This window comes from Pleurodeles waltl, chromosome 5, assembly GCF_031143425.1.
Source record: "Pleurodeles waltl isolate 20211129_DDA chromosome 5, aPleWal1.hap1.20221129, whole genome shotgun sequence".
In the NCBI taxonomy this organism is placed as follows: Eukaryota; Metazoa; Chordata; class Amphibia; order Caudata; family Salamandridae; genus Pleurodeles; species Pleurodeles waltl.
Genome location: NC_090444.1, coordinates 1,693,531,377 through 1,693,544,782, shown reverse-complemented (window position 1 = coordinate 1,693,544,782; position 13,406 = coordinate 1,693,531,377). Strand labels below are relative to the sequence as shown.

At 43.3% G+C, this 13,406-nt stretch overlaps 1 protein-coding gene across 5 annotated transcripts in view; it reads left to right on the top strand.

Moving 5' to 3' along the window:
• The window catches only part of ATAD2B (ATPase family AAA domain containing 2B), a 546,820-nt gene that overhangs the window by 92,647 nt on the left and 440,767 nt on the right, over window positions 1-13,406 (top strand). For all 5 annotated transcript variants that reach the window (XM_069236016.1, XM_069236015.1, XM_069236018.1 and 2 more), the window contains exon 5: window positions 3,708-3,810. In XM_069236016.1, the coding sequence (XP_069092117.1) occupies window positions 3,708-3,810 (103 nt within the window). The remainder of the gene's footprint in view (window positions 1-3,707; window positions 3,811-13,406) is intronic.

Here is a 13,406-nt window from a genome sequence, read left to right as displayed (position 1 = left end):
ATGCCTGCAATACATTTTTGGCTGTATGTTTGTACTTCTCTGGTGCAGACAATGTCGAAAGGCAGCAAAGCATTGTATAGGGTCAAGGCTGAGCATAAAGTTAACAAGTCATAAAGAGGTAGCTGGTTTGTGGACTGTTAAGGCATCTTGATGTAATGTTTTTTAAAAAGGTGTTTCTTCAACGCTTTCCCAACCTGGAGCAGTCCTGATGCTGATCCGATGAGAAAAAGCCTGTTGCCTTATTATTATTTTTTTTTTAATACTTCTCAGTCTGCAGTCTGATGGTGTCCTGGCTTCAGGTTTGCATAGAACTACCAGAGATGATGAGCTACTGAGTACTAGCTGCGATGGCTTTGTAAATTATACAACTGGTTGTGAAGATGATGCTAGCTGGCAAGCGTAGCCAATGGAATTCCATCAGGATAGAAAGATGTGATCAGATTTCTTCAGGAACCTTCAGTACCATCATTTTTAAAGTGTAAGAATTTGCCATAAAGTAGAGACTGATCTTTAAAATCTTGACAGTGGAAGTGATAGACCAGTGAGGGCATATAACACTTGGGAGAACCCAGCACTGGTTACATCAGAGGAGGGCTCTCTTCAGAACAGTTTTCCCATAGCTTATGGTGTGAGGCAAAAACCTTCTTATTTAATAATGATGGGATAGTTCAGCAGCAGTTCATAGCAACAAAGCAAAAGCTAAAGGTTCCAGTGGGTCAGTGTCCTTACTTCAGAACGTTTCTTCAGCTTATGTGAACCAGATATGTATTTACACTTTGGAGTACACTTCTTAATTTCAATACAGCTTGGGTTCTCCCTCCCCCTGTGCATGCCATTTGAGACTACATTGTAAAACTGACTTGCTATGTTTTAGATTTGTAGTGCCTAAATGACGAGCACCCCTGGCTCGATAGTGCACTCTGCAGCGTTTATACTGCACTCTAGAGAATAACTTTAATGGGTGACATTCCCTTTTTTATTTGATTAAACATTCAATGAAACATTCTTGTGTCTGTAGTGATGATGCAGTAAAGGTCTCAGCGGTTGCCAGTCAGTGGTTCTTAGCCCAGAGATATGTTCTTTCCCGACATTGCCTCAGTACTGTCATTATGGGGGTCCATTGTGCCGCAAGCTAGTTTTCACAGGCCATACAAAGGAAAATCCTAATGTACTTTATTCATCTAGCAATGGAGCACTGCCAAAGGTGATATCTGGCCCTAAATACACCAGACTTTCTACTCTGGTGTCCTTGGAGCTGAAGTCTACTATACCCTGAATCTATGTGCTTAAACAAATTCTTCCCACGTTACCTCATAAGTCAGTGTTCCAGTACAATATAAGCATCAAGGGGCTCCCTGAGTGCAAGCAGGTGGGCCCTTTGCAATTGTCATAGGCGAAAACTACTAGCTTTCTACCAAGAGCCTTTTAATGGAAGTTTCTGTCGAAGTTTTCCACTGACAGCACCCCTTCAGATTTATAATTTCCCATTCGGATCACTGGAAGCATTGGCATTGACATAAACGTTGAAAGACTTAGAAGTACAAGCAGTGCATTTGTGATTGTTCCTCTAACATTTACCCTTTCGATTCCTTGTTCTGTATATTGATTAATTGTAGAAGTTGAGATTCTTCTGTGTACGAATGACATTTGTGGGTGCGGAGTATCTACTAGCTTATGAAATGACTACAAGGGCCTGGATGTCATCCTGGAAGAGTAAGTTCCTTCCGCGCATGTATACCTGACATAATATTTAGTTGGGGAGGTAGGGTATTCGGTCCTCATAGTCTGAGACCTCACTGTTGATCCTAAACATGATCCTTAAGTTTGCCATTGAGCATTAACCACTGGTGTACTACACATGTTCCTCAGCCCAGTCTCTAAACTGCTCAGCCTCTTTCCATTTTCTACCAACATTATATATAATAGTATAAAAATGTAAAGTTTAAGCTGTGTCCGCGTCTTCTGCCTTTAGAGACTAGTGATACCAAATGTGACAAACATTTCTTAGGGTGGTTGGGCAGTTAGGTTTACTGGGAGCTAATGTTTGCAGTAGGTATCCTGGGGCTTAATACTCTAGAACCCAAATAAGTACTCCTTTTTAGTACTTACATTTCTCAAGGTAGCAAGGGCTAGCAGCACAAGACATACTTCATGAGATGTTAGGTCCCCAAAGCATATAAGGGGGAAGTACTTTAATATGCATAAGGATAATCAACTATTAAAATATTAATGGGTAACCAAACGATAAGTATCTGGCCTTTTTCCAGTCTGAGGTACCATCCTAAACCCATTATAGCATTTAGGCGCTATAAAAACATTTATTTGCTCATGAAGACCACTACACGACCATGTAGTGCAACAGAGGCACAACTATCCACCCCTGTAAAAGGATTAACTAAAAATAGAATACCAACTTACGACCTTGCAGAGAAAAACGTCAAAGATTATATGAAATTTGTTGTTCTTCAAAGGGAACAAACAGCTGATTTGTTTGTGTCCTGCAACTAAGAATGAACTAGTTCGCTGTTGAGCTTTCACGCTGCATATTACCATTCATCTGTGAATGTCAGGTCAGACCCCATGATCTCTTGTTATTGTCCGGGAAATGGGCAAGGGAAGATGGCAACTATTCATGTTCACTGTTGTGTTTTGTGTTACAAAAGTATTAGCCATCAAAAATACTTTGCTTTCGTTTGTTTAGTTATAGCTGAAACTATTAACCACAGTAAAATCAGTAAGGTGCAAATTGATCCTTTTGGACCTTGTGTTTTTCCAACAGTACTAGCACTCTTATGTGGGCTCACACTTAGTAGGCCTTTTTACATACAAGGCCAGTTCCTTTCTGCTGATAATGAAGAAAAATCAGGACCTTCGCAATTCTATGTTAAACTAGCTGTTTGACTTGAGGGGGAGCCCAGGATTTTCTACAAAACTAGAGATAGTCTACTGATAGCCTTGCCCCTTCTCACCTGATAAGACTCTAGAAAAGTGGAAATAATTCTAACATTGGTTCTGAAAACATTCACACCCTCGTTCGTGGTGCGCTCGTTATCGGCTCACTTATTTCTTGCACCTCATACACCCCTCCCTCAAAAATGCATCTATTAAAGAACTCATGGCAGTAATATCAAGATTCAGATGCAAACTAAGCACCTTTCCTCATTCTTTGTTTTCCCAGTGCATTATTCCTGCAGGTCCTATTTACGAGTTTCCCATTAGTAACACACGCTGAGCACTCATGAGTACTCCACACTGTGAAGACTTCATGTTCTTTTTATGATCAGGCCAATATTGAGTACATTGCACCTGCTTGTTGACTAGGTTAACTTTATTTTATGAAAGTTATGTGTCTTTAATTGCAGTTGTGTATCATTGGTATCTCAGATTTTACTTGCAATGGTCCCTCCTTCCTTTCTGATGCTACTTTTACTTTTGTGCCTACAAAAATCTAAAGTTTTAGTGATCTCTCAGGGTTTGGAGTACAGAGCTCATCCATGTCATTGGCTGCTTCTCAAACCTTACAGTGAGTTGAAGGGATGCAAATGTGTTATTAATATTTCTCTGTTTCAGCTCTTCACTAGAAATTCCCAGAATAAACATAAACTGTAGATATGTAAAAGTAACATTTGTTTTACTGATAAAAGTCTCAGGAACATCTGCAGTGATTCCTTTGTGCTTTGTGTGTTTTTCACATGAACCTTCTATAGTACTGCTGAGGCTGTTCTGCAAGAAATGGACAACATTAACATCAGACGAAGTGGAAAATCAAGGGAGGTGGAGCGCCTTCGAATGTGGACAGACACTGAACTTGTAAGTGGCAGTATTTGTTACTTTTTGGGTGGGGAGAGTAAATCATATTTTCAGAGGGCTTTGAATGCGAAATATAATCTCTCAAGCTTTTCTGCTGAAAGTTCTGGGGAAGACTACTACTGTGCAGTTTTGTCTTTTTTGTCAGCGACATGGCTTCAGATAAATCAAGGAGATGAATGGAGATTGCCTCATTGGATGTCCAAACTAGAATTGTGAACATTTTAAAAGGAGGCTCGCTAAAGTTGCGGTTAGCTCTTGCTCCATCGTTCAACCCCCATCTCCATGAGATACTTTTACAAATGGTGTGTACCTTGACTAGATTTTCGAAATGTACAGAAAAGAGGTGTGCCTCTAATCCATCAGAGAGTCAACTCGAAATAAAAAATAAAAAAAATGTCTACTCTGTGTTTAAGCCAATGTTGTTAGGAGTGCCACGGGGATCATGTACTTCTCCTTTGCGGTTTACTGCTTCTGTATAACGCATACACAACCTTCTTTTTGAAGTTTGCTGTTTGTTCCACATTTATTCGGATGACATTCAAGTTTTCTTCCTTTTTTCTGGCAGTTCTCAAGTTCAGGAGAACATCAGCAAAGTATTTGCTAATGTAAATTAGTGATTATCTGAGATTTGGATCAGCCTATATTACGATACGTATGTGGTACGATCAAACCTCATTCTAAAAAATAGTGGGTGAAATTTACCACGCTACCCAGATTGATGTTGTCACTATTCCAGTTTAAAGTGAAAGAACTAGGTGTAAATTTTACCAACTGATCTCTCTGGCCAGCAAATTTTACTCTGCCTCGAAAGAATGTCAGCTCAGATTGTTACGATACATTCACTCCTTTGTAGGTGTAGCCAACCCACAGATTTATTTTTCTTTCATCAGCCTTGTGTAATAAAAATAAGCAAAAATAATGACATTGTGTGTGAGCCCACTTCATTGACTAGTCTGTGTAACATTTGATTTTGGCCACTGCATCATACAGCAAGGTGCATTTATATAAGGCACACATCCAAACATGAAGTCCATTAAATAAAATTTAATATCTTTATTCCTCAGTTCTGAAACAATCATGCATATCCTTATTATTGAAATCTTCAATATCCAGTCCGTTCGTATCCAGTCACTACCAGAGTTCGCCAAATTCCATGCCCATGTCCTTATTCTTGAAATCTTCAATTTCCAGCCAGTTAATATGCAATCACTACCAGAAATCACCAAACTCAAGGGGGTAGTGACGTAGTCCACTTCAGTCCACTGGGTCACTTGCACTGACTTTGCTAGTGGTTTTCCTAATCGCCATGTTAACATCTACTTACAACAAGAATTTGCAATGCAATGGGTCTCGCTTTTGCTTGAGTTAGAGCTATTAACATTGTAAATTCCTAACTGGACTTTTCTTGCCACACAAACTGAAATTTAAAAAATAAAACATTTGACATAAGCGAGCCGATTTAAAGTGCCACAGCCACGTGAGTGCATAGAAGAGACACAAAAGGAAAAAGAAGTTCACTTGCAGTCAAAGTTATCGGCATAAGTGCAATTATCCTTGTAACAGGGTCAGTCCCCTAGGCAGTAACAAAACTGCTCCAAGGAGGGACAAGCGTAAAGCATTTACTAACGATAACAAAGGATTTTTGAAAGGCAAACCCATGAATGAGTGATAGTGATGGGCGAGTGGTGGGTGTGGTTAAAAGACCGTATACATACCAATACGTCGAAAAAGCAGCGCTTGGGTGCTGCTATGCTCGACCTAAAAAAAAAAGTACACTTCAGCATCAGGGCTGGTGGGCCAATACTTTGCCATTGTTTTTTTCCTTTCCATTTATCCTTTTTTCAGTCATCCTTGTGTGCTTGAAGTGTCTTCCTGTTAAAGTTATTCAGAGGCCATAAAACCTTTTTGTTTGCACCGAAAACAATCATATTTTCCTGAAATGAACACTGCCTGCTGGAAGGCACCCACGCTGTTACGTTAAAATTATATGCAATAGGCATTTATTTTATTTAAAGTTTTTATTGCAAGCATGTGACAGCAACATTATTTCTTTTTTCTTTTTATCAGCAACAAAATAAGCAAGAACTATAAAAATGAATATCATGTAGGTATTCAGTGCAGCACTGTGTGTGTGTGCGGGCTCACTCCCCAGCCCTTAGAAACAGTAGGCTCACACATAGTATTCTGCAATGCCAACTTCTCTATTATGAACAATGCACTCATAAATCTTGTATATTATAATAATGATAATTATTATAACAGTCTCAGCAGTCATAATATAGAACAAATGAATACTAAAAGTACCCAGAGTATTTTACATCACACATCCCTGCCTTCTGTGATAGTTTAATACAGTTCTTTCCTTACATCTCTAGTGTAAATATGCCGTCACGTATCCATGGGAACCGTACAGCTGTCTGCCTTTAGTCTGATACAGGCAGTTCTCTTGTGTGCTTGTTGGTCCTTCCAAATCTTAACTTCTCTTTATACTCTTCACTCATTGATTCTGGATGGAGAAAGGAGAAGCTACTCCCTGCACATCCTCTCACATAATTGCTCTGCATAAGTTAAACAATGGGTCTGTTCCCTGAGCTACAGACAGCAGGCAAATATTGCAGAGGCATGTGTAAGACTGAACAAATGTTTCTTTAAATATTTCCTCTGGAAGGTGATCTCTGCAAGGCAAGATGGCCTTGTATTTTGTTCTGCAAGTTTCAGAATATGATTAGGTTTGAAATGCAGTGATCTTGCAACAGAATTAAAACTTCTCTGTTATGTTAGCATGACTAACTCTGGGGGGAAAAAAGGGTTATATTTATATAGTGATCTCGCACAATTAGTATTTCATTCAGAACATTAGTTTTCTGGGCCCTAATCCGGTCACGTACATACTCTAAAAGAGTTAATGCTTATACATTTACATGCAGTCAGGCTTGGCTTTTATGTAACATGTCTGTGCAGCATGGAAAAGTCCTGCGTTACACAGCAGTGTAGTTTGTCCATTGTTGCTCTGTCGTACCCAGTGAAGATTAAGGTAATCTATGCACTGAGTGTAACTACAACCTTTCCACAAAAGCTCACCTTTGACTGCTTGAGCACCTGGATCTTAATGACTAATGCAATCTAAAAGAGCTTGGATAAGCAATATCACCTTCCCAAAGGCAGCCCAATATTTGTCTTTGGGAAACAGCTCAAGCTGTTGTGTTCACAGCTACTTCCTTCGATTTCAAATGAGCCAGAGAGAAAATAAAAATGATTAGGGCAGCAAGAATACTGTGTATGTTTGAAGCCCATTTTAATGCTCTAATGAGTTTTTGATATTTCTATCTTACATGTCGACTGAAAGTTAAAACTGTTGAGTAAGTCTTCCTTTCAATGCTTTGTTTGTAGAGTTCTTATTTGTGTCTTCTGTGCTTTACATAATGTATTGATACGTAAATAACACTTATAGCTTGAAAGGCACAAAGTGCTTTCTGTAACTTTTATTTTGCCTTCATACCCTTGGTAAGGTCTTAAAGTGCTCAGATTTGCATCTGGTTTCTTTACACCTCTGGGAGTGATGGTTGAAAGGGTGATATTTGTAGTGGTGGTGTTTGCACACTGCCTTGTATGTGACATGGTCATTGAGATGCTTGAGGTATGGTAACATACTAGGAGCATGGTGCATTGAATGCCTCGCTATACAAGCATGGGTTTTTGAGAGTGTGTGAAAATAGTTATCATTTTTAAGGGCTGACAATTGTCAATATGTAGAACCTGCTGTAGATGTGCATCCGTGTGATTGTTTAAAGTATAGGGAGTCTACCTAGGAAGTCAAGAGAACAAACCCATTGGAGAGGCTCTGTCAAGTTGTCAAAGGAGTAGATGCCAAGTCTACTCAGGACTGACAGTGGACCAGCCCACTGGAAACACTGTTAAACCAAAAAGGAGCTTCATGTGGATCTCATGCAAGAGTAAGAGAGCATCAGTGTATTCAAGGCACTGAGGTTTAGAATTCTCCCTGCATTTTCATGCTTCAAAACAGCCAACACGTGTTTCATCCCCCGCTGCATGCAAGCTTGGGGCTTCTTCAAGGCTGAGAGTACAATATAACAAATAATAAACTCAACAGACAAATATATTGGTAGCACAAAATAGGAAAAGACAAAGAAAGAAAAAGGAAAGGATTAAAGAAGGAAAAGAACAAGGAAATGTTAGGAAACAGTCAGTGAATCCCCAAAATGTTTAAACAATTCCAAAGAGGGAAGGCATTGTCACATAAAACAAATCGAAATCAGTAACCATTAATTACACAATGGCCGGCAGCAAAATCAAACATGCCATATTGTGTAATATTATATAAATAAGATAACATTGGCAGAGAAAACACAATCAGTTCCCGTATTAAAAAACATAACACATTTGTATAATTGTTAATGGTTTCTCATCAATATGAATAGAGTTCATTGGTAACCATCATATGAGACGTAGTGAGTAGCCATATTATTTTGCAACTTTCCCCAGGTTTCAATAGATTGGATCAGGTAGTAAGGTGCCAAAATAATAATAATCATAGCCTAATGCTTCTGTTGTTGCCTCCTCTTTGCCCTGTGAGTGCAGACCTCAATTATTCCTGTTATTCCAGCCTCGCTCCTTCAGACCCCAATGAGTAGAAAAACAAAATCATGACATTATACATGTAATTCGAAGAACTCTCCCACCCGGGACAAATTAGGACATGCAATTGGAAGTAAGAACCATACTTAACTGCAACTACAAGCTGTCCCACTCGGAAGGGAGAAAAAAACGAGTGGGTTAATCTTTGCCTCCATGTCCTTAATAGAATTGAAACTTTCTGTTACATTAGCTAGGAAATGTTTCATTCTATGACCGGATCGGAGCCGTGAATTACTCTGAATTTAAAACTATTCACCAGCAGCCAGGCAATGCGGGGCACTGATTTAAATTAAAACCTTTTAAAGGTAGAGCCTGAAGACCAGTCTGCAGCATTTAGAATATCTTGGAGGAGGGGTCCAAGTGAGAACGCATTATTGGCCATAGCCCCCCTGGCAGAATGTGCCCCAAACATTTCTGTGTCAATGCCCACTTCCGGCATGGCCCAACTGATCCATTGGGCAATTGTCGGGGAAGACACCTCTCTGAATGACTTGCGTAAAGCAGTGAGCAGCTAGTGCTCTCTGTGGGAACGTATATCCTCTGTTATTATCTCCTAAGCTTTGATGCTTCTTACCACACAAAGTTTTAGGGAATCTGGAATAGAAGGGTAGTTAACCAGTCTAAAGTTGCATTTCGTATGTCTAGCAATATGGCAAGAGACCCCTACCCATTGGATCCGGGGCTCTGACATCTGCTGCTGGTTGACAAGCAATCGAGCCGAGAAGTGAGGCAGCTTAGCCGAGAGTTGCTTGCGCGATAGGTGTCTGTTCGCTGGCCAGGATTGAAACAAATTGCGGACCTTGTTAACATCCCATTGGACAGAATAGCTGGGCCCTGGGGGAAGGGACAGGCGGATGCCTTGAAGCAGCTTGCGCATCAAGGGATGCTTGCCTACAGGGTAGCCGTCTACAGGGACGTGGCCTTCTGAAATAGCAGATCTGAAAGTATTGATTGTTCTATATGCGAGGCCCTGCGAAGACAAGGAGGCGATTTAGAATGTGGACAGTGTCCGCCACCACAAGATCCAAGTGTTGTGTCTTAAACTAGCCCAGTCATCTAGACCACGCTGACTTGTAACGCTTGGTAGTGCTGTCAGCTGATGCCTTAGAAACAAGGTGTGAAGCATGTCCCGAAAGTCCTTGGACTTCCTAGCGTCTCCACAAATCCTCCATGCCATAAGCATCAGATACTTCTCCAACATCATCGGATGGGGATTCCCCTTCAGGTCCTGGAGGAGATCTGAAAACCGAGGTAGAATGATTCGGGAACCCCAAGAAAGTTCCAGAAGAACTTGAAAGTAGGCTTGAGATCTCCACATCGGTGTATAACCAGGGTCATACCCGCCATTTGGCCCCTGACCTGGGCTGAGAGGTGCACGATCATCGCAAATGGGGGAAAAGCATAGCCCTGCTCTGGTTGCCAGTTCGTGAGGAAGGCGTCTGTGGACGCCGCCACCGGATCCAAAATCCATCTGCATAACTTTGGGATCTGACAGTCCACTCTGGAGGCAAAGAGATCCACTACCACCACCACATCCACATTGAGATCCACATTTATGGTCCCACTGATCATAAAGGATCTGGAAGCTGGATGGGTGTAGACGCCACAGGCTCAGGTCTCTGAGGTTGCGAGAGTACCAGTCGGCTAAGTGGGTGGCAAGCCCCAAGAGGTGTTCCGCCGAAACAGGGATCTGATTTTGAAGACCGTATTCCCAAAAGTCGGAAGTTAGTTCTTGGATCGAGTCCCTCCCAGAAGGTTTATGTAGCAAACTGCATCTGTTGTTCATTTTGATACAGCATTGGTTCTTTTATTTGGTCCAGCAACAGAATGCAAAGGAACTCGCTAAGCGTTCTAGACATTTGATATGCATTGAACGTTCTTCAGCGGGCCAACTTCTTCTGATGGAGAATTCCTTACACTGTGCCCCCCATCCTGAGCCACTAGTGTCGGACTATATGACCAGATCAGGAATGGAGCCGAAAATCGCTCGCCCATTCCAGGCCTCCTTGTGAGTCAGCCACCACCAGAGCTTTCCTTGAGTGTCATCTGAAACAGCAGCCACTTGCGAGTAGGTCAGTCTTCTCCTGAGAAGTCTTCAACTGTTGGAGATAACAGTAATGTAGAGGCCCTGGGAAGATCACCTGAATCGAAGAGGATGGCAGTCCCATCACCCTTGCTAGTTGGCACACAGGGGATTTTGGTCATTTTCCTCAATGGGAGGCTTGAGTGTGGCCCACACAGTGTCTACCACAAACCCCAGGAACACCATGACTAGGCTGGAGTGAGGTCTGATTTCTGTTGGTTTATCACAAAACTCAGTGGCTCCAGGAAATCTTCATTTGCAAATGAAGCGAGAGCCGAGGTGGGGCTCTGATCCATGAGGAGATTATTGTCCAGGTAAACGGTGAGGCGGTTGCCCCGCACTCTCAGGAACTCCACCACCAGATGCATCAACTGAGTGAAGCACAAAGGAGCTGAGGACAGACCGAAAGGAAGGGTGGTGAATTCAAAGGTGTTCCCCACTAGTGGAACTGGAGGAAGCAGCAGCGAGGAGAGAAGATACAGACTGTGAGGTAGGAGGCCTTGAGGTCTAGGCTCACCATCCAATCGTTTGGGAGCAGGAGATCTCATAGCAAATGTATGCCTTCCATTTTGAAGTCCTGATAAACCAACCATTTGTTGAATTCTTTTAAGTTGATAACCGGTCTTTGGCTGCTGTTCATCTTTCTCACAAGGAAGATATAGCTTGTAAAACCTCTGAGGTTGGGGGAGGTCTTAAGTATGGCACCTTTTCTGAGGAGGTCGAGGACCTCCTTGTCCACCAGGGAGATGTGCGCCTGGGAGAAAACCAGGGGAGTTGGTGTCCTTTCCTGGTAAGGAGAGCTGTGAAACACTTTGTCGAACCCCTACATTGTTTGGAGGACCCAGGTGTCTGAGGAAAGGTCTGCAGGTGTGGAGGAGACCCTGACATGACAGGTTCTGAACACTCACCTGTATTGGATCCTTGGGCTCGGCCGCCTGACTTCCTCCTCTCGCCCCTCGGTGCCTAGGGTAACCCTGCATGGGTTAGAAGTTGCCAAATCTGGAGGCGGTCTGGTACCAATCCTTCTTGATGTCTTTCCCCCTGGAGGACGCTGGGTAGTTGGTGCTGCCGGCCAAGCGACCCTTACCTCGACCAGCCCTGGCGAAAACCTGAGGCGTGAAGATATGATTTATAGACTCCTGAGCCTTGACACGGGGTTAAAGGTTTGGACAAACTTATCTAATTCCTTGATGAAAGGGTCATCAAACAAATCCTCCCACTCTGTTCTTCTCCCCCCCGTTGTTCGTTCCCCTAGCTTATGGTCAATTTTGATAAGGAACGAATGGTGCAGCTCAGTGGAGACAGCGCAATTCACATTCCCTAGGAGGATAATTGCCCATTGGGCCCAGCCAGAGAGGACCTTGGGAGAGATGAGGTTCCCTGACACCTTGGGATTCTCCGCTATGTCCAGAATCCTGGTTAAGGGGCCTGCCAGGTCCAAAAGCTAGTCCTGGCAAGCCTGCCAAGTCTTGTGGATCCCCTTCTTGGGGTCTCTGATATATTTCCCCAAGAAAGTGGCTATATACTCATCTATGTCTGGGTGAGGGCAATATATCCTCCAAGGAAGGACAAAGGCACTCCGCCCAAAGGCGGTGACAGACTTCTTGTCCAATGGCTTGTGAAACCGGTCCACGACCTACATCTCAACTTTGACTGCGGGAACCCATTCTGAAGAACAGAAGTGTATCAGACTGCCTGAATCTAGCATATCTGAAACATCCAAGGTAACATTATCTGCTGGATTCCTTTGAGGTTGAGGAGAAGGGCCCAAGGGCGGGAGTTCAGCTCTTGTTCGACGTCCAAGTCGGAGGGAGAATCAGGGTCATGATGGGGCGAGAAGAATTTGGGGGGATTGGGGAGCCGTTCAAGGTGGGAGACCAAAGTTCCTGATTCCAAAACAACTAAGGGTTCAGAGTGGTCACGGGTCGGGAAGGCATTCTTCAATTTGTCGAACGCGTCTAAGTAGACACCGGAAACCGGTCTCTTTTACGCTGAACAGCCGTGGGGGCTGAATGGGGCCCTCTGGAGGTCAAAGGGACAAAGGTCCTGGATGATTTAGCCTCCCAGGGAGGGGTTTGAAGCAGCGTTCAACATACTGCAGCAGTGCCCTCTCCAGGGGGGCCACCACCAGAGCCTCCGCTTTTGTAATAGAAGCGTCCATGACCTCTCAAAAACAGTAGTCAATGGGGAGGTAGGTAGTGGTGTCCTCCTCTATGTACGACTCCTCCACATCCCTCATGTTGTCCAGCTGCCTAGCACCTGCAAGTGTAGTGCTGGAGAGCGCTAATTATTATTGCAGACCCCTTGGGGCATAGCAGACTCCAGGCTCAGGGAATGCTCTATCCTGGGTCAAGAACATATGTATCCACACAGCACGGCGGCGGGGGCAAGAGTGGTGCACTAAATACTGACCCTCATTGCGTGAAAAAGGCTCCAGGCTTTGGGGGGGCACACACACATAAACACTTAATCCTGGCTGGCCCCGCTGAAGGAAAACAATTTTGTAATGAGCGTGTCGGTCGGGAACAGTGAGATGCGCGCACCCGAAAATGCAACTGTGGGTTCCTCTAGTGGCCGGAAGTTGACACTGCAATGGCCCCAGGCACCGAACCGGCACACTGAAAGCACTGATACCAGCCGCTGAGGGACGTCAAGCGTTCCAATGGTCGTGTAAATTACAAGCTGACAGCAAGCAAATATCACACCCTAATACTCCAAAAAGAGAGGAAATAAAATACCTAGAGGCTGGAGGCACTTAAACTGGCTGTTGAGCTGTGAAGAAAAAGAAGCCAACAGAGGCATAGGACTATAGAGGGTCCAGTCACCTCTGGATTGGTGGTGGTTGGTGGTGGTGGTT